Below are 26,620 nucleotides of genomic sequence, written 5' to 3'. Positions count from 1 at the left end.
TTTTTGTTAATCTTCAACCAAGGATATTTTTTCCATTGATTTTGAGAGAGTGGAAGGGAGAGAGAGAGACACAGAGAGAAACATTGACATGAGACACATAGATTGGTTGTCTCCTGTACGCACCTCGACCATAGCTGGGGATTGAGCAACCGAGATATGTGCCCTTGACTGAAATAAAACCTGGGACCCTTCAGGAGGGGTTGGGGGGGGGGGGGGGGGGGGGCGTTGCTCTATTCACTGAGCCAAACCAACCAGGGCAAGTTCTCACTTTAAAAAAAGTAGTGCACCAACTACACACTCCCTTTGGAAGTTGACAACTCAAGATATACTGTATAAAATTATCATAGCAATAGAGGACATCAAACATATTTATAAACACACAGGGTGCCACAGGAACAAGCCACAAAACCAACGACAAACCTAACTCGGAGAAATGCTCTATGAAACCCTTCCTGTAAGAAGAACTTCAAATATTAAATGAAAAAAGAATGGAGAATTACCAACACCTATAGAAGAGAAAAGACTATCAGCAGAGAGCTCACCCCTGATAGACGAGAACAGAGCTGGACCAAGAAGGCAGAGATCAGGGTCAGGACCAATGCTGGCTCAACAGGCAGCCAGCAAGAAAGGAGCCAAACATCAGGTGTGAGGCAGGCTCATCCGACTATGAGGGCACACTGAGCAAAGTGAGGAGTTAGTTATGTGGGTGAAGTGTATATTCACTTCCTCTCCCCTCTATAGAAGCATTCCTACATAAACATTATTATAAACCCTTTCTTTGTGCCTGGTCCATCTTTAGGGAAGGCTATCTTCCTGTACCCACCCTCACCCTCACCTGTCTGACAATGCTCTGGATGAGCTTGTCCATGGTGAAGGCAATGTAGGCATGAATGGTGAACATCTCTCGCAGTGAATCTTCATATTGTGATGAGTCAATGTTGCCATCCAGCAGGCTCCGCACCATATCCAGGAAAGCTGGGTAATAATCTTCTACATCAACATCCACTGTGGGGGAGATGGAACAGGTGAGGCTTTACTCTGCTAAAGAAAGATCAGGAGAGTAGGCAGGCAGGTCCCAGAACTGGCCTAAAGAGCATTGAATGAACCAACCCTAGGTATCAAAGCATGCCTTCTCAATCTGAAGAGACACAATCTGACAGGAGGCTACAATCAGCAGCTCTATCGGAGAACAGTGATTCCACAACTTCACCAGCAGCTTCTAGAATTCTGACCATGCCAGAAAGACACTTAGTGACAGGCTGGGCTCAGCATAAGAGAGCAAAATATCCCAGGGAAGAAGTTTCTTCAAAAACTTGTTGGCTCCCCTGCTGAGAGAAAACTATCACCACACCTCCAACCGTGCCTGTGAAGAGCATTTCTCACTTGAGTCTCTTGCTCACCAAGCTATTTGCATGAAATATAGAGGGGCAGGTGAGGAAAACAGATAGTCACACTCTAGCATTGGGAAACTTCTCAGAAACAGAAAAAAAGGTGAGCAAATTAAATACCATATGAATAATAAAGTCAACTGCATCTGTCAAAGTCCCTTTGTTACAAAATGGATTCCAAATGTTATACTTCATAAATTGCACAGTGATGTGTAGCTGCACTTGAACCATTTCTGTCACCAGCTGGACTCTTATCAGTTGTGATGGAGACGTTGGCAACTAGCAGAGTGCTCAGGAATGGTAAAAGGACTCTGACTGCAGCTTACTAAAATAAGGCTCATTTATTTACACAAGGCTCAAAAACATGCAGACTTGAAAGTGGCATGAGGAGGCTACTGGTATATTGGTTGTGCGTTTTTTTTTTAATCTAGGTTCTGGTTACACAGGTGTATTCACTTTGTAAAAGTTCCCTGAGCTATATACAATTTGGATTTGTATACTTTTGAGTATGTGTTACACTTCAATAAAAAGCTTTCACAAAATGACATTTGGTCATCAGTTTGTAAAGTATATACAGGGGCAAAAAGCTAACAGCAAAAGCTGAGTCCGTTTATCTGCAGTGTGATGGGCTTATTCAAGATAAGCAAAACAGGACAATTACTGTTTAAGAGCAGCAATTGGCTTGAGTTTCATCAGAATATCATCTTGTTCAGAGTCACGGCAAAGGCATGAGCCATACTAGTGCTATGAAAAAATGCTGTTCTGTCAGAATAAAGCAATGAGTGCAAATGCACACAAGCTATGATCAGTGAAGCTGGAATTGCCACTCAAGACCGTAAGCCTTAAACCAAGATAAGTCAGTGGTCAAGCCAGGATTAGGCCATTTTCTCTTATTTCTACCCAAGCAGGTGGAAATCACCACACTGAGGTCCAAAAGTTGTCTCTATCAAGCTAGGATTAATCCAGATAAAGGTTTTTAAAATTCCCAGGGTCATTAGCTCTTCAACAGATTGAAGGCTAGGGCCATACATGGGCTTCTTACATTAGCAACAGTTAAAAAAAACAAAAAACAAAAAACAAAAAAACTAATTTGCTCCACAGATTGTCTATTTCCTCAAGGGCACAGAAGGCTTCATGAAAAAGATTTTGACTCATACCTCAAGTATTTATGAACTAAACAGTTATCTAGAAATAGGTGGCACAGAATTACTTAAAGCACATGATGAATGGCTTCCTTATCCCCTATTTATTTTCCTTTTCTTGGTTATCGATCTTCATTTCTGTTTTGCCTATTCTGCTGGCTCACGCCATATCTTGAGTTCCAATCTCCTTTCCATATCCCCATCTCCATTTATTAGGAATGAACCATGAACCCCTCTGGTTAAAGAAAAGTCCTGCCCAAACACATCAAGAAAATTCCCATCTGCCTTAGGCATGAACCACTAGGAATTTATGATCTGTCATGCAATGGAGCCAACTGTGCTGTTTTTGTCTCTCTATCCTTTGAAATTCTTTGTAATAACCCAGAGATCTGCCATTTGGGAAACTGATGGCAACTGACACCCCCTGCTGGTGTCAAGTATCCACAATCCAAGCATTGTAAAGGGTGGTTTGCATATTTTCACTTCTCCCAACAACCTCATAAAGTAACAAGTAGAACCTTCATTTTACAGGTAAACAGGTTCAGAGAGTTAAGTAAGGTCACACAACCAATAAGTTGCAGAACTAGGATTTGAACTTCTCTAAAGCCTGCCTGTGTCCCATGTATAACAGTTCCAAGTCTAACTAGGCGCCAAGGTCACCAACCCCTCACATCTTCTGTGAACACATCTTCTGTTAACCAGTAGTCTAGGCACTCACTAGGTTCTTTAAGACGGAGCTGGATGGCAGGGCTGTCGCTCTTGTCTCGCTTTATGCCCAGCACTTCCCGCTCCCACTCCCTCTCTCGGTTTTCTTCTTCGATCTGCCGTTCTGCTTGGGAACAAATCCGCAGAAGTCTCAAGCAAAGAATCTGGTGCAGTCGCATAAAGATGTACCAGTTGTTATTAACATAGAAGAGGTTGTACACTTCATCCATCCCTCTTAGTTTCTGTGCTGTTGTGTTGCTAAACAGTAGCTTGGACTTGGGGGGGCTGCCCCCAACCCCATTGTGCTTCTTAGCCACCCCTGTGGCCTCATCTACATCCATCTCTTCTTCTTCCTCTTCTTCTACATCAGAGAGATCACCCCTCTGAGCAAAGAGCAGATCTGGAATGAAGTGATGCATGATCTGCTTGATTTTATACTTGTCCTCCTTCTGAATGCCTGTCTGTCTCTTCACGTGGTGGATAATCAGGGCAGCAGCGTCCTCCAGGATCTGCTTGTCTTCATAGGCCAGAGAGAGGTGCGGGCCGGCAGGTACGCTAGCATTTTCTTCAGTAGCCTGCTCTTGCCTCTACCAGGAGAGAGAGATACAAAGTAGTAAGTGTCATGTCCATAGCAACAACCTATCAGTACATTCAATTATTAACTATAGTGACTATTATTTTTCCAATCCAAAACTTCTAGGAACAATAAGGTAATGTGGAAGATGTGGTTTGAGAACAAAATATTGGTACCTTCTAGACTTTGAAGACTGATAGGGGACATTGGGACAATCTTCTAAAATTCAGAATTAGCATTTATGGAGGAAGCAGTCAGTATGAGGTCTAGGATTCACTCTAAAGTACTTCTGGGGTGAAAGTGCAGAAAGTGTTTGATATAAAAACATTGACAAAATAGAAATTATTATTTAAATTTACGTAAGAGCTCACTTTATTATTTTCTCCCCATTCATGTATATTTGACATTTGCACGATAAAAAGCTTTTTAAAATTGAAGACCACATCACTTCTAGGAATTCTCAACCATATTACATTTATGTCTCTATCCATCCCCTAAGACTGTGAATTTAAAGAAAACAGGATTACTTTCTTATTCATCTCTTATCCTGAACTACATAGAATCTTTGTAAGTATGCTGAATAAACGAGGATTAGAAAGAGTTTGGTATCAGTGAGAAGAGTTTAAGCAGTGGGAAGCTGAGGCAACCCAATCAAACACAAGGCACTCAAGCAGTGAATGGGGAGAAGTGGGGCTGTCAACTGAAACCAGGAGGGTAAACTAGGAAACCAGTAAGACAGCTAAGGTAGAAAGGTAAGGTTAAGAGTTAAAATGTTAGAATCATTACTAGAAGCTTATGATAGTTATGAAGCAAGAATCAAGAAGTCTTAGAGGGTTTTGCTTTCATATAACAACTAGAGGCCTAGCGCACGAATTCAAGAACAAATGGCGTCTCTCAGGGTGGTCTGCAGGGATTGGGCCGAAACCCACAGTCCAATGCCTCCTGCAGCTCCTACCTGCAGCTCCTATATGCTAAGTGTCCAGTCATCCGGTGGCTGGTCAACTTTGTAATATGCTACTGATATGCTAAGCCCCACTGTGCCTGCTGTGGGCTCACACCTAGTAAGTCTTGATCTGGAGAGGCTCTTGCTGCCACAGCAGGGCTCACCAATCTGGCACCCTCCTAAGGAGAGTGGTCTACGGGATTGGGACAAAACTGGCTCTCCAAGATTCCCCGAGGGATCCTAGATTGTGAGAGGCACAGACCAGGCTGCGGGACCCCACTGGTGCATGATTTGGGCTGGGGAGGTACGGCGGGAGGGCTCCAGGGGGTGTCTGGCCCATCTCATTCAGTCCTGATTGGCCGGACCCCAGCAGCAAACTAACCTACCAGTTGAAACATCTGGTGGTCAGTGCATGTCATAGCGACTGATCGACTGTCTGCCTCATGGTGGTCAGCGCACATCATAGCAAGCAGTTGAGCGGCCTTAGCATATCAGTAGCATATTACACAGTTGACCAGCCACCGGATGACCGAACACTTAGCATATTAGGCTTTTATTTTAAAAGATGGTAATTTCCAGGAATCAAAGCTATGCAGAATACAAAGATTGTAGCCCTCTCACAGGTGTAGAAACTTCCAGCTCACCTCATCATAGATACTCTCAATCTCGTTGAGTAAGCTCTTAGACCTTAGGACCTTGGTGTCATTCTGTTTAAAGTTGATACCCTGATGGTCCAGAGACTTCAAGTAGTATTTCTCATTTTGCTCTCTCCACACCTTGTTAAAGCCCCTCTGAGCTTCTCGCCATTCTTCCTCTTTCATCTTCAACCTAGTCGGGTATGAAATGGGGTGGAAATGCACGTATAAGTCAAAACTATTTGGAATGGAATCCTGGCTTTGCTATACCAGTGAAATAGGGATAACAACACCTAACCCACATCTGAAACCTATATAATCATGTTGACCAATGTCACCCCAATAAATTTAATAAACAGATAGATAGGTATGACAGGCCTGTCAAAATTATTGGCGACTTCAGATAAATGTTATTCAAACCAGTCTTTAACTTGTTACATGAGGAAATTACACATTCAGGATTTTGGGGAAATGATTTTCCCTAAAGTCAGAAATCCTACTTAGAACAGTATTTCTCAAACAGCATTCCATGGAAAATTCTTAAATATTCTCATCCTTGACCAGCTAACATATATTTAAAGAAGTTTCTTTGATACAGAACCTCTAAGAATGTTTACTATGCAAACATAAATGCAAAAGTCCAAGAGTAGAGAGCCTGCATTGTAATGTTCCTTTTGACACAGTTTGGGAAGTTCTGATGAGAACTGATCCTAACTTCCAGAAGAAGAGAGAATAGTAAAATAAAAAACAACATGGAAACTGAAGAACATTCTACATCTCAAAGCTAAGATTTAAATACTTCTGGTAAAGAGAGAAATTATCTGTGGTAGTATCTGAGGGGAAGACTAGGGAGAGACACTAAATTGGGACATCTGTGCAGCAGACAAGAATTCCTTTTCACCAGGTAATACTGGAAGAAACTGGCTCTGGCCCCCTCCTTTGATGGGCACAAAAGCCCCTCTACAACTTAGGCTGAAGGCTTATTAGGAGAAAGAAAAAGACATTCTTGGTAGCAAGGTATTCTTAAGTCTTTTTGAATAATATTTATCAATTTTACAAAGACAAAGGGTGCCAAAACCGGTTTGGCTCAGTGGTAGAGTGTCGGTCTGCGGACTGAAAGATCCCAGGTTCGATTCCCATCAGGGGCATGTACATTGGTTGCGGGCACATCCCCAGTAGGGGGCGTGCCGGAGGCAGCTGGTCGATGTTTCTCTCTCATCGACGTTTCTAGCTCTCTATCTCTCTCCCTTCCTCTCTGTAAAAAATCAATAAAATACATTAAAAAAAAAGACAAAGGGTGACTCTTTAAAAACCAAAGATAAGAGTAAGTACTGAACAGTAGGAGCATGGGTGGTGATTTTCTTCTTTGTTCTTTTTTATACTTTTTTATGGCCTTAAATATAGAGTATTCCACTATGGATTTTCAAGGTTTGCCCTGTACTGTTGATTACACAGAACCCCGTCAAGAAGCTCCACCAGCTTGCTCAATTTGGCAGCATATATACTAAAATTGGAATAATATGGAGAAGATTAGCAGGTGCCCTGTGCAAGGATGACACACAAATTCATAAAGTGTTGTGTGTGTGTAGTTTTAAGAAGCTACACTATGTCACACTATACCTGACTTTCAATAACCAGGGTGGGGAGAAATGGGGGTCTCATGGGATAACAAGGTAAAAAAATGAGCTTTGTTTAATGGTACACCAACTATGTCCTGAAGCACAGGAGAGCACGAAGGGCACATTTGTTTGGATACCTTTTAAGTACAATGGGGACAGCAATGGAGGGGTTCTTCCTCAGACCATCAATGATGTCGGCTGCTTTGTCAGCATATATCCTCTGGAGTGCTTTTCGATGAATAACTTCTGATGTGCCCCCTAGGGTGTTGTCCAAGCGAAATTTGGCTTGTTCCTCAGCAGACAAACGGGAAAGCTTCTTCTGTATTGCTTCCAGAACCCGGATTGTTGCCAAATTGGTCTCTAAAACTACATCAAGCTAAAGAAAAAGACAAAGTGTGCTCAGGACCCAAATCAGAATAGAGTAGTAGTTAGGTATATAAGGTGAGGAGTCAAACTCCCTGGATTGGAATCCTGGCTCTGCCGTAAAAGCGACAGAAGGATGTTTTCTTACAAGTAGGGATAATAGTTACTCTTAAAAGGTTGTTTTCTGGATCAAACGATACAATCCATATAAATGGTTTTGTGCAATGCCTGGCACATAACATCAATAAATGATGACTATCCCAAGTCGGTTTGGCTCAGTGGATAGAGCATTAGCTTGCAGACTGAAGGGTTCTGGGTTCGATTTCAATCAGGGGCACATACCTCGGTTGCAGGCTCTTCTCTGGCTTGGGTCCTAGTCAAAGCGAGTGTAGGAGGCAACCAATTGATGTGTTTCTCCCACATCGATATTTCTCTGTCTTTCCCTCTCTCTCTAAAAATCAATGGAAAAATATCCTTGGGTAAGGATTAAATAAATAAATAAATAAATGATGAATAAGTGGTAGTCATTACTTCTACCACCACCACCAATGGGCTTGGCTTAGGACTACTAACCCTAGAGTAGAGGGACTTAATAGGAAGCAACCTTACAGATACTTTTCCTGAGCTTTTCTGAATTGTTAAGATGCTCCTCCCTGGCCCAGGCCCCAGTCAGGGCTTGTGCAGGAGACAACCAATTGATGTGTTTCTTTCACATAGATGTTTCTCTCTGTTGTTCCTTCTCTCTTCCTCTCTCTAAAATCAATGCAAAAATATCCTCAGGTGAGAATTAAAAAAACACACACACTCAAAAATTCATAATTCCAAAAATACCATTCAAGATGATAACTCTCAGTCTCATGAAAAAGGTTTTTCAGGGTAACTTGAAATATTTAAATATTTTATAGCCTTGTTCACATTCAGTAGTAATAACAGAAGAGACCATCATTCTTTAAGGATTTCAATGTTGTATGTGTAGGTACCCATTTAAATTCTTACTGTAACTCCTGCAACTTATTTTTTGACAAGGGCCTAGTCTGACCTAGTTTAGGATATGACTGGTATCCTTTGAGTGAACTTTTTTCCTAGTCTTAACACAAGATTCTCTAAATAAGAAACAAAGTGAAGGAACAGTCTCAAGGGCCTATGACAAAATGTCTGTAGAAGTTTCTCTAAGTTTTAAGTCATTTTGCCAAATATTTCTGGTCTTCCCTCCCGCAATTTTGGACAAAAGATGGGATTGAACTTCCTGGTTCTCTTACGATCAGATAGGGCTACATAACTAATTCTGGCAAATGAGTTATGAACAGGTAGGTCAGAATACTGATTACTTCCAGGCTAGAGCATTTAAAGGTGCAACACCCCTCTGAGCAATCTTTTTCCTTCCAGTGACTGGCATTGTTCAAGATGGTAGCACTCTGTCAGCCTGGGACCCTGAGTAATTCTGATGAGCAGAATACCCCACTAAACATCAATGTACATGTAACAAGATCAAGGAATAAATCTGTTTCTTAAAGCCACCAAGATTCGGGGAAGGAGGGGGTTGCCTATATTGTAGGATCACTTACCTATCCTGATGTATAAAAGGAACGCTCCTTGAAAACCACTGTACTGATAAGAGATTTTCAGAAAGGAACACTCCTTTTAACTAGCCCCCCACCCAAACCTAAACATACGTACACACATAGACACACACACACTCTTACTTCTGTCACCTTTATTCCTATTACCACTAATAGGAAATGAGACTGTTGCCTCTCCTTTGCTTGCATACCACTTGAAAATAAAAAAAAGATGCTAACCTCTGCTTTCTAACTCATCTCACCTTACTAAACATAGGTAACAAAGAAATGCTTTCTTTAGCCTGATAAAACTTTCCATGGAAGTCACCATCTATCAAGATTTATTTCTCTGCAAATGGCTGAAGGCTCCTCATAAACCCTGGAGCAGAGGCCAAGCAACACCTGGCTCTTCATTCAAAACATGCCAGAGACAACTGGAGTGAGTGAGGGGGATAACTGGCAGAGGGATAAATTAGTATGAGCTAACAAAGAGCAAAGTATCACCCATCTACAGGGATAAGCAGGGTCAGTAAGTTTTATATAATAAATATATTAAATAGGATACATGTAATTTTTCCTCTTTAGACACATTTAACATGCCCTTTTCTTTTTTTGTTTTTTTAAAAAAATTGATTTGAGAGAGAGAGTGAAAAACATGGATTGGCTGCCTTTGGCACATGCCCCTACCAGGGACTGAACCTGCAATCAGGGCAGGTGCCCTGACCAGGAATTGAACCCACCACCTTTTGCTCCAACCGAGCTACACTGCCCAGGGAAAAATATTCCCTTTTTTTTGTTGATAATATCAGTGAACATGGGGATTCAGAACCCATTTTCAGTATTCCCACTTCTAGCATGGGGGCTCTATCAGATCATTTACTCACTCAAGCCCTTCCTAACTACTTTAAAATAAAATACCTAATTTAACTTTCTTTCAAAGGGAGCCAACCACATCCATATCAGAACGATGAAAGAAGAATTCCAGTTCCCATAGGAGAGCTGGTTTGCTAACCACCTGCTAAGAATAACAATATGCTTTAAAATAAATAATTTCCAACAGCTTCAAAAAAGCCCAGTAGGCCTTACTACAGTCCTAAGTTTTTATATACCTTTGTAAAATATAATAACCTTTAAAATGCCATTCAAATTAGCCCTAGCTGGTTTGGCTCAGTGCATAAAGCGTTGGCCTGTGTACTGCAGGGTCCTGGATTTGATCCCAATCAAGGGCCCATGCCTGGGTTTTGGGCTCAGTCCCTAGTGGGGGGCATGCAGGAGGCAGCTGATCAGTGATTTTCTCCCCTCATTGATGTTTCTATCTCCCTCTCCCTTCATCTCTGAAATCAATAAAAGCATATTAAAATAAAAAAAAAAGACCTTGCAATTTATTTTTAAAATAAGCAAATTACTATTCAGCTATCAATTGGTAATTTCAATGAAAAGGGTTAAAGTGGCCTAAATAAGTCACATTTGCCATTAAAATATTACTAACATATTTGACAAACTCTTAAAGTATAAGTACAACAAGCATTTAACATAAAAGAACATGAACCTCGACTCTTTACTCTTAAAAGTCAACCCTCACAGATAAGTATTTAAGATATCTTATTTAGCATCTCCCATTTCCCAAACTTCAAATAATCAAGGAGGCTTTACCTCAAAGCGTTCATCTTCACAACGATAGATATGTTCTTCATATTGAGTTTTCTTGGAACTAACAAAGGTGGAGTCTTCAGACCAGGAAGGGAAGGAAACCCAGGTATCATTTAAAACCTTTGGATAATAAAAGAGAAATTGAAACAAAAGTGTAACAAAGCTTTCTGGCAAGTAAATATTCTCAATAAAAAGACAAATTCTAAAAGAAGAATCATTTAGCATTACAAGCTTCCTCTTTAGCAAGTATGCAAAATATATTAGAATAAGGAAAAGGTTCTAAATATAAGCGTAAAACATTAAAACTGAAGGGTTCCGGGTTTATTTAAAAAATGTTTATTAGAAAATGTTTTGCTCAGTGGAGAGAGCCTTGGCCTGCAGACTGGAGGGTCCCGCGTCCAATTCCAATTAAGGACACATGCTCGGGTTGTGGGATCGATCCCCAGTAAGGGACATGCAGGAGGCAGCCAATTAATGATTCTCTCATCATTGATGTTTCTATCTTCCTCTCTGAGATCAATAAAAATATTTTTAAAAATTAGAGAAGGGTCTATATTTCTGCAGTGATATAAATTCTTGATCCCTAGGACCATTCCCTTCCAGAGAAAGTTGAGGTTTCAGGATTGTTCCTTTCTGGGGAAGGCCTTACCTCTTTACAGAGAGGAGTCCGTCCTGTACACTTAGGCTGCTGATAACTCTTTGGGAGGGCTCGGTAGCTGGAACCCAACCGTTTACAAGAGGCATAATCTATTTCCATGGCAATGCCCTCTGTAGCTCGTTCCTTTGGAAAGGTTTCCAAATGTACAGACTCCTTATAGCCCAGAAAGTTTTTAAACCAATTAAACAATTCAGGGAATTTCCTAAAAAATTAAACCAAAAACTGGTAAGCAATTAATTAGAAGCATTATGCAGTTATTTTGAGATATGAGTACCACTATTTGGTGTTAGGTTAGAACTCTGCTAACAAGAACAAAGCCCAATCATTGTTTCTAAGCATTTGGCTTCCCCTTTTCTTACAGTGTGCTTTACAGTTAGATAAGGTGGTGATAGAAGACTGCACAGAAATCAGATAGAGCCAACTATTATTCTAACCAAGGATATTGTTTCAGTATTAAGATCATTTTTAGGTTGTCAAATACAATCAGGATTCTAGAACCCTGGAATAGACTGGTCTCTATAACATCCTACACTGATCAGGGGATCAGGAGACTACCACTAGTGCTAGCCAATGGCCTATTTTTTTCAGCTTTATAGTTGAAATAGAAGAATTCCCATAAGCCAAAACCGGTTTGGCTCAGTGGTAGAGCGTCAGTTTGCAGACTGAAAGGTCCCAGGTTCGATTCCCGTAAAGGGCATGTACCTTGGTTGCGGGCACATCTCTGGTAGGGGGTGTGCAAGAGGCAACTGGTTGATGTTTCTCTCTCATCGATGTTTCTAGCTCTCTATCTCTCTCCCTTCCTCTGTAAAAAATCAATAAAATATGTTAAAAAAAAAAAAAAAAAGAATTCCCATAAGACTCACATCGTATAAGCCAAATGACCTAACACAATCACATTAATTTTACCTATCATATACTCTCACAAACTAAGTTTATTTCAATTCCATGTCATGCATCAGAGCTAAGCCCCTTCAACTCTACTTACCCCAGGAAAGGAGAGACTAATTGCACAAGCTCAGCCCGAGAGATCACCTCCTGGTTAAAGATAACAAGACAGCGCAGGAAATTTTCATAGGCCTCTGCATTCCGCAGAGCTTTTCGAACCTTATGGAGACAACCAAAAGAGAACGATTATAAAATTATTTTAATATCCAAAAATTTTAAAATGTTCAATGGCATAGACAAAGTAAAACTAGCCTGGCTAGATGAGCAAGCTGAAGTTTTAATTTCAGAAGTAAGTATTTAGCAACTGTGTTCTTTTATTGGAGGATTGCAGACCATGTGGTTTTACCAACCTCTTCTCCAGGCTCCCATATACTTTTTATAACTACCAATCAGTAAACACAATATAAAATATCTACTTTCATGCCCTAACTGGTTTCGCTCAGTGGATAGGATCAGCATCAGCCTGCGGACTGAAGGATCCCAGGTTGGATTCTGATCAAGGGCACATGCCTGGTTGTGGGCTTGATCTCCAGTAGGGGACGTGCAGGAGGCAGCTGATCAATGATTCTCATCATTGATGTTTCTCTCTTTCCTTCTCATTTCCTCTTGGAAATCAAAAATGATATATTTAAATAAATAAAATAAAATATCTACTTTCAAAGCCAAAGGCAAAAGAGCACTTCACTATTATATTCTATACCTTTATTGACTTTTAATTTTTATTAGCTTTTAAACATACAAAGAGTAGACAGAATAGTCTAATGAACCCCATATACTCATCCAGCCGTAATGTTCAAATGTACAGTAAATTTGGTTTCATTTAAACCATTTCCCAACCAATGAGTTTTAAAGTGAATTCCAGACATTTCATCTACACCTAACTCAGTATATATTTCCAAGAAAGAAGTACTCAAAAACAACAAAAGCCCTGGCCAGGTAACTTGATTAGAGCATCATCCCAGGTTGTGAGTTGATCCCTGGTAAGAGTACATGCAAGAACCAACCAATGAATGTACAGATAAGTGGAACAACAAATCAGTATTTTTCCTCTCTCCCCCTCTAAAATCAGTAAGTGAAAAAAACAAAACAACCACATTCCTCTTTAAAAATTGAACTCATTTTGTCCCCCACCCCCTAGATTAGAAGCATCAAGTGCCTAGGCAGCCCTCAGAAATGAATCAAGTCAGAGCCTCGACTTTTTGCAGAAAGCTCACACAGGCACAGCAGGCTTGAGAGAGATGAGATCAAGAGGCACCAATCATGGAGATATTAAGTCATTCGCCCTTTTGCAAAAACCCACAATTACAAGACAGGGTAAGTCACCAGCTCCTGCCAGTGAGAAGTCTGACAGTTGCCAGCCACCCTGATAAAAGTAGCCTACTAATCAAGTTGACTCCAAGGAGGAAGTCAAACACACACACACACACACACACACACACACACATTAAAACACCATTTAAACCAATGATCACAATTTCAGGCTGTTCATTAGAATCACCTGGGGAGCTCTGAAAACTAAATCAGAATCCCCAGGAATTTTATACATGATTCTGAAAATAAGTATCACAAGCAATTAGAAGATTACAAGTCATCTTAAGTCTTCCACAACTGGTACACCAACACTTGCCAATGTACAGACCTGAGCACCTGCAACAGGGGGCTCCAAAAACCTTTTGAGAGTATTTATTATCATTTATTTTATCAAAGCTGTCTTACACCATGGAAAATGCAGTATTTTGTTGCAAACCATTTCACAAAATCAAATCAGACAATGCTATAATTTCTCTAGCACTGAAAGGACCTACAACTTATAAACCATGTCAAAAAGTAGAAAGCCCTAATCAGCTTGATGCTTCTAAAAAAATCCTGAGGATGGTGATTTTCTTTTGGTATTAATGGTCAATATTAAATCTAATTCATTCATTTACTCACCTTATCAAAAAATAATGATTCAGTTCCTACGCCATGCTTGCTGGCATCTGCCATAGAAGAATCCTTTAGGCTGAGAAGTTTGGGTTTCTTCTGCAAAAATAGGAAAAATACAAACATGCTAAAATTTAAAGGGTGTATTCTTCTATTATTTTCACATGTTCAATGGTTTCCTTATTAACCAATGCTGATTAATAATTTGCAACAAATGAGAGAATTCAAGTCCTAACTTGCTTTACATCCTACAAGATTTCCACCCGTCTTCTCTATTTGTTTACCTGTCATTTTTTCCTCCTGAGGATCATTCTACTCCTCAAATATTCTCTCTAATTTTCCCATGGGCCAAAAGTATGAAGGTAGAAGAGAATGTTTGTAAATTCATAAAGAAAATATAGTTTACTTTTCTAATAAAAGAAATAACTATCTTGTCAGCAATATCCATTCAGATCAATTTAAAACTGGCCTTTTGTTTTTTGTTAATCCTCATTGGAGGATATTTTTTCCAGAGATTCTTAGAATGAAAGGGAGGGAGGGAGGGGAGAAGAAAGGGAAGGGAAAGAAGGGGAGAGACAGAGGGATGGATGGAGGGAGAGAGGGAGAGAAACATTATGTAGGCTTATCAATTGGTTGCCTCCTGCACAAGCTGGGATGGAACCTGCAATCGAGACAATGTGCCCTTGACCGGAATTGAACCCATGACCCTACAGTCCAATGCAAACCTCTCACCATTGATCCAAACAGGCTAGGGCAAGACTGGTTTTTTTTAAAAGGAAACTAATAGGACATGACATAAGTGTCAGGCAAAATTTACTTTTTTTAAAAAAGGAAGGCATTTTCCTTTTAAAATTGATTTTAGAAAGAGTTACGAGGAAAGAAACATCAATTGGTTGCCTCCCACACTTTCCCCAACAGTGGATCAAACCCACAATCTGGGTATGTTCCCTGACCAGGAATCAAATCTACGTTTTAGTGTATGGGACAATGCACAAACCAACTGAGCCACCCAGCCAGGGCAAGAATTTATTTTTAAAAAGCTACATCTCAACTATCTGTGAAGAAACACACAAACTCTGGGAAAAACAGCACATTTACCTTTGTCATTCCAGAGCTCACTCACTGAGGAGCCACAGCCACTGCTCACACTGCCTAAGCAAAAAGTAGGGAGGGAGTTCTAATCCCAATGTAGTGTTTCCACCTGTGGGTAATCACGTGCAGAATACAAACTCACAAGTGGAACAGATCTGTTGACCTGCTTGCTACTCATATGACAGCTAATAACAAAGAAGGATAAAATCAATAAAAACTCAAAAAACAATAGTGCCCTGGCCAGTGTTCTCAATGGTTTGAGCATCGGGCTCACCAAAGGGTCTCCCCAATTTGATTCCGTTAATAGCAGGTACCTGGGTTGCAGGTTTGATCCCCAGTCCTTGTTGGGGCATGTGTAGGAGGCAACCAATGTGTCTCTCTCACATCGATGTTTCTTTCTCACTTACTCCACTTTCCTCTCTCTCTCTAAAAAAAAAAAAAGATATCAATGGAAAAAAAAACCGTATTTTTGGTTGAGGATTAACAACAAAAAAGCATATTGGTCTGAGTAATTAGTGGTATTCTAACATTTTTTTTGCAAAGCTTTGCATTAAGTTTCTATGCCATACACCCTCACTCTGAATATCCAAGATCCAACTGACTACATGCTTAGGATAAAAACACATGACCAACCCTGGGGTACCTGTCCACTAGAATTGCTTCTGAAAGTCAAAATGAGCAGCTGCTGCTCATTCTCACCTTCACCGGAGGGGTGGTTCCTGTTCCAGAGTGCCTCCGGATCTGGCAGCCATTCTGGCTGGGCCTCTGCGGCTTGTTGTTCAGTTGGGGCTTCTTCACAGTGCCTCCATGGTCGTTTCTCACAGAATCAACCTTTTCCGCAGTTGTTTTGCTTAAAAGCTAATTAAAACACATGAAAGAGATTAATGCTGTCATCAAAGCAAGTATCATTTAGAAAAAGTTCCCTTCTGATTCCAGTTTCCTAATTCATCTAAGAAAATAATTCTAAATAGTGTAGTTCTTCTAAATAAAACTTACCACAGAGCTGTTGGCATCTGGTAAAAATTGTCCAAACTCTGACAACAGATCTTCTTGATTTTTAAAAAGACGAGCCACCTGGGCATAAACCTCCTGCTCAGTCAACGCTGGAGTGTAGTTTCCTCCAGCTTCCTTGGCATTTCGCTGCTCTTTCTGACAAAATGCAAATGGAAGAGATCATATTGGAGGGGCACTGTTTTGGATGACTCACTTTTGCACATTTTTTGAGACTTTTGACAAGAGCTCTGTATGTCACCTACTTGAGCTACATTTGAAAATGTCTATACTTTTAGCAACTGTTTTGACTGCAAACTTCAAGGTGAGAAAGTGTGGAAAATGGTGGCTGACAATTTCTTTTTAAAACATTTAAAATGAATATGTGAATTCGCAGAGGACCACTATCAATTGATAAAACACAAAAAATTATAGAGAAATTTCTCCTTATACAAGTCATCCTATAAACTTTCCACATAAATAAGTATGCATTTCACAGGGCAGTAACTTTAAAAATGCTGACTACCTACTTATAAGGTAATTAAAGCCAAGCAATCAAATGCTTTATAAGTACATATCAAAGTTTCCAACTGGTTCATTCCTAGTAAGAATTAGGAGACACAATAATATTTATTCAATTTCTTCTTGGACTAGATGCCCTCAGAGGATGACCTGGTTAAGACAGGATGAAAGGGTAACTCTCTTACCTGATATGTGTGCAAAATTTCCAGGAATGCTTTGTAGATGTCTGGTTGGCCCTGGAACCTGTTCTTGATCTTATTAACATAGTTGATAGCATGATTAAACTCCACAGGCTGATTGTTCTGCAAGGATGGGGCCGTTCCCAACGAGATTGTCACTGGTGTATGAGGTTGGACAGGTGGAGAACGTGGGGATGCGTATGGTGGGAGTGGGGGGGTCTGCTGGCTGGCGGGAGTATGTGCTTGTAGTTGGGAAGGCTAAAAAAAAAAAAGTCTTTATTCTCCTCAGGAACAGATGGTTTGACATAGGAAAGTTTGAACTAAAGAGAAACAAGGTGTCTGATAAACTTATATCCTTTATTCACTCTGGCCAGGCCATTTCAGGCCAACTCAAATCACATTGGGCAGGGTGGGAAGTGTAGAGGGCTTACAAGTCCCATACAAATATTTCAGTCTCAAAATTTCTAAAAACAGCCTTAAAAATAGATACAGGGAAGGACTTTTCACATGCCATTTTAAGTATACTAACTCAACAGGTGCAAGAAGGATAGAAAAAAAAAAACCTCATTCTACATGTATCTTTAGTGTCAAAAGAGACAATTTAATGTTACAGTAACTCCACATCAAAGTCTTGTATACCAGCTCTGTCCAACAGAACTCTGATGATGGAAATGTTCTTTATTTACACTATCCTGGATAATACCCACTAGCCATATGAGACTACTGAGTACTTAAAATGGGGCTAGTGCAACTGAAAAATTGAATTTAATTAATTTAAATTTATATATAGTCACATGTGGCTACTGTATCAAACAATGCAGTTTTAGATAAAGTACACCCATTATTATTATCATTGTCATCAGATTTTTCTGCTTAACTTGATTATGACCTAGTCTGGCAAATGGAGTAGCCTCTGTAAAATGATGACAATGCAGCCAATAGCATAATCTGATCATAAGATGACCATTTCTGCCTGTGCTATCAAAGTACCACTCACTACCCAAGCAAAGTTTCTACCTATTGGGGTGCTCTTGGTTCAATGAGCATAAGCAGGGGGCAAGAGAGTCCTTGTAGGTTATTCATGTCTTAATTTAAACAGATATAAATATGTGGTATGTAAATGTGAACCATTTGATAGGGATGTGACTACTGCACCTTCTCTGATAAAAACACTGAAATATGTCCATTTAGTCTTATATAAAGGGGAAATGTCAAAAGAGAGTGCTTTCTAGGGATGCATTTCATGTAATGCAAAGTATTCCAAGTGCTCACCTTGCTGACTTTGGCAGGTGGGGGCTGAGGAGCTGGCTGGGCAGGACCTGGGGCTGACTGGGCTGAAGACTGGGAAGGATGTTGGGGTGGTGGTTGAGGCTGGGGCTGGATGCCATGGGTGGGAATCTGATGGACCTGGCCAGGAGTTGTCACATTCACCATGTCATTGGGGTGCACCTCAATCTTGTAGCCAGGAGGCAAGAAGGTATTGAAGCCCATGATCAGGTCTGGGTGGCCTTTGAAGAGCTGGGACACACGATTTATCACTCCTGGAGTGTCAATGCTGATTAAAAAATAAATAAATAAATAAATGAAATTGGCAAACTTGAGAAGCACTCTAGTAAGAAAAAAAAAAAATCACACTTACTACATTCTTTAGACAGGAAAACTGATAAAAATCAATCTGTGTATTACAAAATTAAGAACATACAAAGAAATTTAAAATTTCAAAGACATTTGGTCACAATTTTGAACAGAATATACATTCATTAACAGTCCTATCAAGCAGATACTCAAACAGTAAATCTAAAGCTGCAATTTCCAAGTAATATCCAACACGTGAAACACCAGTATGAATTATCATGTATCTACATTTTCCCAATTAATTTAGCTACATTCTTATAACAATGAACCATGCCAGAATATTAGTGTATCCAAGTCAAAGAGCAAGTAGCCTAATCATCACCCACCTACTCCCTTGTTTTGCAATGAAATCCTAAGAAAATCTTAGTTAAAATTTTCATAGGAAGAAAATATCTAGGTACTATAATTTTCATCAATAAATCAAGACATAAATTAAAGCATCACCCTGAAAATTAACCCCCCCAAAAGGGACATCCATTATCTTTCAGAAGACGAGAATAAGCTATGTCCTCCCTTCAAAATCAACATTTTAAGCACAAAGCTTGTGTACAACTATATATATCTTTTACCTCTGTGATTTAAATTCCTTCATGATGTCAAGGAAATCATTGTAGACCTGAGGCTGACTACCAAACTGCAGCTTCACCTGGTCAAGATAGGACAGTGCATCCTCCACCTGAAGTAGGTTATAAAAAGAAAATAAGCCAAGAATTATAAAAAACAAACAAATGATTTATGCCTAAATAAAATTAACATAGTAAATTAAATAGGAATATATAGTAAAATATGAAAGTATTAAAAATTAGTATGGATATCCAATCTAATAAAAGAGTGATATGCAAATTAACCATCACTCTACTACACCCACAAGTCATGCCCACCAGCCAATCAGGAGCAAGTATACAAATTAACCCAAACCAAGATGGCTGTAGCCAAGGAGAGAGCAGGAGGCTTGGGTTTCCCTGGCAATGGAGGAAGCCAAGCTTTCCACACACCCTGGTGGGCCCAGGCCTCCACTCAAGGCTACAAAGTTTCAATTATAGAAGATAAATCAATCCCAAATACCAGGGCCTCCGCTTGGGTCGCCGGAGGACATAGCCGGCCTGCAAACCACATCAGTCCCCTCGCCCAGGCTGCCCCACGCCCCAAGGGAACCCCCACCCTGATCCAGGACATCCTTCAGGGCAAACCACCTGGTCCCCATCCATGCACCAGGCCACTATCCTATCTAATAAAAGAATAATATGCAAATTGACCATCACTCAATGTGGTCAAAGATCCTGCCCCCATGTAGACACAAGATGGTCACCAAAGATGGCCAGCAGGGGAGGGTAGTTGGGAGGGTCCAGGCCTGCAAGGAACAGCAGTTGGGGGTGATTAAGCCTGCAGAGGAGGGCAGTTAGGGGGTGACCAGGCCTGCAGGGAAAGGGCAGTTGGGGGGGGGACCCAGGCCTGCAGGGAAGGGCAGTTAGGGGCAAACAGGATGACAGGGGAACAGTTAGGCATCAATCAGGCTGGCATGGGAGTGGTTAGGGGGTGATCAGGTTGGCAGGCAGGAGCGGTTAGGGGCAATCAGGAAGGCAGGCAGTTGAACAGTTGGGAGCCAGCAGCCCTGGATTGTGAGAGGGATCCCAGATTGGAGAGGGTGCAGGCTAGGCTGAGGAACACACACCCCCGTGCACAAATTTCATGCACTGGGCCTTAATCATTAATAAAACACAAGCTTCAAATAAAAATCCAGTAGCCTTGCCTTGGATACTTTTGGAAAAAATGGTTAGTGAAGCATACACATGAATATCTCATTCACTTATTTGTTTATTCATCTTACAAATATCAACTAAAGCTACAACAGGCTATCCTAGGCCCAAAGTGGAATATTAATGAATCAATGACAAAGAAGCCACAGTCCCTGTTCTACAGAAGTTCTATCACATCTAGCTGGGCATCCTAACAGTGGTATAAGGGGACAATCTCTAAACACCCAAAGAGAAATGAGAAGAGCACAAAGGTTTTCCCACGAAGTAATTTGAAAACTGAGTCTAAAGGATGAATACAAGTTAGCAAAAGTGAAGACTCATGAAAAGTCAGAGGAAACACCATGGGCAAAATCCCAGACAGGATACTAGTTCAACTGGAAAACTACAAACAATTTACTTTACCTGGAAGATTTGTGTTAAGAGGAGGAATGGTGGCGAGAAGAGTGACAGGAGACAGGAGAGGAATCAGAACTTGATTCTAAAAGGCCTTTAAAACTTGTTAGAAAGCAATTGAGATTGTTATCTGCATTTTAATGTATTCAATTTGGCTATAGTGCTGAGACAAATTGGTGCAAGGGCAGGATAGATTGAAAGGAGGCAGGAAAACCAGTTATGCTCCAAGGTTAACTCACATGTGAACAATAGTTGTTCAAATCACAGTCCTGACCAAAGGAACAGGGAGTACTGAATAGATTCAAAAGTTTTGTAGGGCTGAAACCGGTTTGGCTCAGTGGATAGAGCGTTGGCCTGCAGATTGAAGGGTTCCAGGTTCGATTCCGGTCAAGGGCATGTTCCTTGGTAGGGGGTGTGCAGGAGGCAGCTGATCGATGATTCTCTCTCATTGATGTTTCTAACTCTCTACCCTGCTCTCTTCCTCTCTGTAAAAAAATCAATAAGATATATTTTTAAAAAAAGTTTTGTAGGACTCAGAAATGACAGGGACTGGGGACTGACTGAATAGGGAAAAGGAAGATTCACTAAATTATAAATTATTTGGGCATTTGCAAAGAGAAACAGTTTGAAGGGCTAGAAAATTATGTGTCTGATTTAGAACGACTTACTTTTTAGGTACTTAGCCCAGTGCATGAAATTTGTGCATGGGAAAGGGGGAATTTGGAGGGAGGGGTTCCCCCCTCAGCCCAGCCTATACCCTCTCCAATCCCGGATGCCTTGGGGAATGTCCAGCTGCCAGTTTAGGCCTCATCACAGTTATCAGGCCCAAACTGGCAATCAGACATTCCTCTCACAATCCAGGACTGCTGGCTCCTAACCGCTCACCTGCCTGCCTGCCTGATTGTCCCTAACTGCCGCCCCCCGCGCCCCCCCCCCACCCCCCCGCCAGCCTGATCACCCCTAACTGCCTTTGCCTGTTAGCTTGATTGCCCCTAACTGTCCCCCCTTTGCCAGCCTGGTCACCCCTCACTTCCCCCTATGCTGGCCTGGTTGCTCCTAACTCCCCTTACCCCCCGCCCGTTGGCCTGGTTGCCCCTCGCTGCTCTCCCTGACCCCGCCAGCCTGGCCGCCACCCCATGCAGCCTGCTGTTCAGTCACTTGGTTGTCCCTCACTAACCCCCTAGTGGCCTGGTTGCCCCATGCAGCCTGCTGTCCGGTCCTTACTATGAGGGCATCCTGACCAATTTGCCTATTACCCTTTTATTAGTATAGATTATACAAACTATCAAGTTTAGGAAAGTTGTACAAATAAACTGATTTGATAAACTCTACTCATGATAAATATTGTGAAATAGAACATTTATGTTCAAATAAATCATTAAATGACATCTCAAGAGTTGCCCAAACTTCCAAAATGGCCAAAGTTAATCAGTTATTTCAGTGTTGCTAGAGCACAGATTATATGCTTGGTTGATACACATTCATTTGATGGCTGGTTTTTCTTTACACATAGCATGACAATTTCTATTGAAATTCAATAAACTAATTCATATTCAGAATTTTCCATATTGAAATGTTTCACTAATAACAAACTGATGGAATATAAAACTCATTAAGTTTGCAGAAGGAGCAAAGACTTTGGAAGATATTTTAAAATAGCATTCACAATCATAAGACAAAGGAGGAATTATCAAAAATAAACAAACACCAGCCCTACCCGGTTTGGCTCAGTGGATAGAGCATTGGCCTGCGGACTGAAGGGTCCCAGGTTCGATTCCGGTCAAGGGCACATGCCCGGGGTTGTGGGCACATCCCCAGTGGGGTCGTGCAGATGGCAGCCAATCAATGACTCTTACTCATCATTGATGTTTCTCTCTCTCTCTCTCCCTCTTCCTTCCTCTCTGAAATCAATAAAAATATATTTAAAAAAAATAAACATCAAAAAAGTTAAAGTTAAAAAATAAATAAAGAAGCACACTATGGTATAATGTAATTACAAAAGAAAGAAAAAGTGCAAAAACCCAAAGGAAATTATATATGATGTGTATATGCTTGGAAGAAAGGTATAGGTAATAGTAAACTCCTATTTAAAAATTAGATATAAAATGACACTATGCTTAAAAAAAAGAGCTATGATACCACATTATGAGATAACTGCACATAAAAAGAGTATGGAAATTCTCTCACTACCTAAAGTACAGTTCAAAAGCAAGTATGCAGTTCTAGAAACCACAACTTAAAAAACAAAACAAATCCACACATTTGGAACTAGTTATTTAGAAACTACACATTTAAGGAGACACTAGAGAAGAGACTCTTTTAAAGAGTCTTCCTGATTCACTTCAATAGGAATTTATTAAGGTCCCTAACCTCCTGAAGTTTATAAGTTTATTGGGAGGGGAGAAAACATGAACTGTAAAGAGAGCTCACTAAACATGTGCCAAATATCAATAAATAACTAAAGCACAGCAAGCAAGCCTCAAATTATTCAAATCTTCCATCAATATGCCAAAGACAAAAAAGTATAGACAGTGTTGGTGCTTGAAATAGCCTACACTGCCCTAGCTGGTTTGGCTCAGCAGATAGAGCGACAGTCCGTGGACTGAAGGGTCTTGGGTTCGATGCTTCTGATCAAGGGCACGTACCTCAGTTGTAGGCTCCTCCCTGTCCCTGGCTTGTGCAGAAGCCAACCAATCTGTATTTCTCTCACATCGATATTTCTATCTGACTTTTCCTCTCTCTTCACTCTCTCTAAAATATCAAAGGAAAAATATCCCCAGGTGAGGATTAAAAAAAATAATAAAAAAAGAAAAAAATGTTTAAACTAATTTAAAAAAAAAAGAAAGAAAGAAATAGCATATGCATTCTCACTGGACACTTCCTTATTACAAAATATAAACTGTTTGCTGAAGTAGATTTAAGGCTCATAAAGTTTTTTGTTTGTTTGTTTTTTTTTAAACACATTTTATTGATTTTTTACAGGAGGAAGAGAGAGGGATAGAGTTAGAAACATCGATAAGAGAGAATCATCGATCAGCTGCCTCTTGCACATCCCCTACTGGGGATGTGCCCGAAACCAAGGTACATGCCTTGACTGGAATCGAACCTGAGACCTTTCAGTCCATAGGCCAACACTCTATCCACTGAGCCAAACTGGTTTCAGCACTCATAAAGCTCATCCAAAAATGGCAGTCAATGTGAGAATACTGAATGAAATTACATGAAGGCACAAGAAAGCATTTTATCTCTCCTCATTAGAAAGAAAATGCAACAAGTTACTGTGTTCAGGAATCCCATTCAAGTGCTTGTAGAGGGTGGGGGAAATGGGAGTCCTAATATATGGTGATAGGTGAAGATTTGACTTTGGATGGTAGGCAATATATAAATCTTGTAACATAGGAACCCAAACCTGAAACCTATATGTTCATGTTGACCAATGTCACCCCAATAAATTTAATTTAAAAATGCAAAAGTTAAAATAAAATAAAAAGGTAGGTAAATAAAAAAGCTTGTAACTAAAAAAAAAGAGCAAAAGTCCTAACTCAACCCGACTCCAAAGGCTTTTCTTGCTTCTGTTACAGTTTCTGTAAAACAGATAAAGCACAAACTATTTATACCTCAGTGAGGAAGGTAAAATAGGTGTTGTGCTTTGATAGAGCCGGTTGACAAAAGCTATAAAAATAAATACATTTTCATTAGCTTAATAGCAAGTTTATAAGCTCTTTCTCAACATCAGTAACTAACTGCTGGAATTAAATCACATCAAACCAACTTTTACAAAAATATTTTCAGAGCTTGATTATGTGCTAAGTATAGTAATAATACATTTTGGTACATAGACATCACTCTATAAGCAGAGAGTTACAATGTTATAAGGAAAATAACAATATAGCTAATAAGTATTTCCCCAAAGACAGAGTCCATAAATAATTTGTACTCTCTTTAAAGAGTATGCTTAAATACAGTCAACTCTTCATTACTTAAAGTAATATAGAAAATGTAAATTTTACAAAGTCCTTCTATACAGCTCAGCTTTAGTGTGCTTTATATTTAGGTAGCATTTACTTTCCTTAGGTCAATAATAAGCTCTAGAGGCCTGGTGCATGAAATTAGTGTGTGGGGGAAGGGTCCCTCAGCCTGGCCTATGCCTCTCGCAGCCCAGGAGCCCTCAGGGGATGCCCTCTTGCAGCCACGGAGCCCTCAGGGGATGTCGGACATCCTTAGCACTGCTGTGGAGGCAGGAGAGGCTCCTGCCACCACCGCTGTGCTTGTCAGCCGTGAGCCCAGCTTCTGGCTGAGCAGCAATCCCCCTGTGGAACACGCTCACCACCCGGGGACAGCTCCTGTGTTAAGTGGGATCCGACTGAAACCAGTTCTGACATCCCCCAAGAGGTCCCAGATTGCAAGAGGGTGCAGGCCAGGCTGAGGAACCCCACCAGTGCATGATCAGGGCCAAGGAGGGACACGGGAGGTTGGCCAGCCAGGGAGGCAGAAGAATTCCAGGGTGTTTCTGGTCCATCTAGCTCAATCCTTATCGGCTGGATGCCAGTAGAAGCTAACTACTGGTCAGAGCATCTGGCCCCTGGTGATCAGTGCACGTCATAGCAAGTGGTTGAGTGGCCTTAGTATATCATTAGCATATTACACTTTGATTGGTTGAACGGATGACCGGATGCTTAGCTTATTAGGCTTTTACTATATAAGAAGTTCCTGAGAAACTTAGCCAAGGAGAACAAGATCAGGGTGAACTTGACTAAGTATCAAGGAAAACAGAAGGCTGAGATATTTGCTAAACATAATGTATCTTTCAAGGAAATACTATACATTCCTACCTTTAAGCTACTTAATATATGAAGACTGATTGGACCAAATAAACATCCAACATCTTTCTTTTAATTTTATATTTTCTGCACTCAAGTTTATGCTTTATATAAATGTAAAAAAAAAAAAAAAAAAGAAAGAAATATGGAACATTTGCAGCAACAATCACACACATTCTAAAAAATAACACTCAAGCAGAGAGTGAAAATTAGCTGGGAACACAAACTTCACTTCTCCACAGATGCCTCATGAATTTCAAAGCACTGAAAACCTATGGCACATACCCTGGCCAACGGTGTGTCTAGTTGGGTCTCATCCCACCCACTGAAAGATTGCTGGTTGATTCTGGGTCAGGGCATGTTCCCAGGTTGCAGGTTCAATCCTAGGTAGGGGGCATGCAGGAGGTAACCAACCAATGTTTCAAAATTTCCCTCTCACATGGATGGATCTCTTTCTCTCTCTCTCTCTCTCTCTCTCTGTCTCTCTCTCTCTCTCTCTCTTTCAAAAACAATAAAAATATTATTTTAAAAAAGAACTAAAGAGTTCAAAATGAGACTTCTAAAAAATGGACTAAGTTGATTTCGTATACAAATGGCCCCTCAATCCTGATCTGAGTGCCATGCATTCATAAATTCCAGAAATGTTTGTTGCGTGCTATGAGAGAAACTTTTTGATAGAAGGAAAAGAGCTGAATACCACCTTGAGCCTCTGAAACTGCTGCTGTCCCTGTACTGGTGCAACTGGTGGGGCTGGATGAGCGTGACTCTGGACCACCTGGCCTCCGTGGGGCTGCACAGCTGTTGGGTGATGATGGCTGCTATGAACCGCGGCTATGGTGGGTCCATGACTGCCACCAGAGCCTGGTGGCACAGCTGAAACCTGGGATGGACAAAATAGATACAGGAAAGGTCAAGGCTTGTGAATTCTTGCCGAAATGTGTCAAAAGAACACACATACACAAAGATAACTAGAAACTCAAATTTTCCACAAGATGAAATTGGTGAAATAAACTATAGCATACTCATTATAAAATCCTATGCATTGTTAGGTATTACAATACATAACTCAGTACTTCTCAAACTATCTGCTTTCCTTTTTTCTTAAATTACAATCCATCATGGGCTGCT

At 40.6% G+C, this 26,620-nt stretch overlaps 1 protein-coding gene and 1 long non-coding RNA gene across 5 annotated transcripts in view; one reads left to right on the top strand and one right to left on the bottom strand.

Moving 5' to 3' along the window:
- SIN3A (SIN3 transcription regulator family member A) overlaps positions 1-26,620 on the bottom strand; it is an 88,342-nt gene that overhangs the window by 25,915 nt on the left and 35,807 nt on the right. For all 4 annotated transcript variants that reach the window (XM_084905608.1, XM_084905607.1, XM_084905610.1 and 1 more), the window contains 14 exons: positions 26,193-26,372; positions 19,092-19,198; positions 18,160-18,442; positions 16,894-17,145; positions 16,193-16,345; positions 15,896-16,054; positions 14,114-14,203; positions 12,222-12,340; positions 11,228-11,438; positions 10,582-10,698; positions 7,144-7,382; positions 5,397-5,580; positions 3,249-3,822; positions 836-1,005 (listed from right to left, as the gene is read on the bottom strand). In XM_084905608.1, the coding sequence (XP_084761734.1) occupies positions 836-1,005; positions 3,249-3,822; positions 5,397-5,580; positions 7,144-7,382; positions 10,582-10,698; positions 11,228-11,438; positions 12,222-12,340; positions 14,114-14,203; positions 15,896-16,054; positions 16,193-16,345; positions 16,894-17,145; positions 18,160-18,442; positions 19,092-19,198; positions 26,193-26,372 (2,838 nt within the window). The remainder of the gene's footprint in view (positions 1-835; positions 1,006-3,248; positions 3,823-5,396; positions 5,581-7,143; positions 7,383-10,581; positions 10,699-11,227; positions 11,439-12,221; positions 12,341-14,113; positions 14,204-15,895; positions 16,055-16,192; positions 16,346-16,893; positions 17,146-18,159; positions 18,443-19,091; positions 19,199-26,192; positions 26,373-26,620) is intronic.
- LOC311633828 overlaps positions 22,200-26,620 on the top strand; it is an 87,888-nt gene continuing 83,467 nt past the window's right edge. The window contains exon 1 of the long non-coding RNA XR_014797020.1: positions 22,200-22,618. This is a non-coding gene — a long non-coding RNA (uncharacterized lncRNA). The remainder of the gene's footprint in view (positions 22,619-26,620) is intronic.

This window comes from Pipistrellus hanaki (genome assembly GCF_964339955.1).
Source record: "Pipistrellus hanaki genome assembly, chromosome: 1".
Classification (NCBI taxonomy): Eukaryota; Metazoa; Chordata; class Mammalia; order Chiroptera; family Vespertilionidae; genus Pipistrellus; species Pipistrellus hanaki.
Note: the sequence above shows the minus strand (reverse complement) of the source record. Positions and strands in the feature narration are given on the sequence as shown.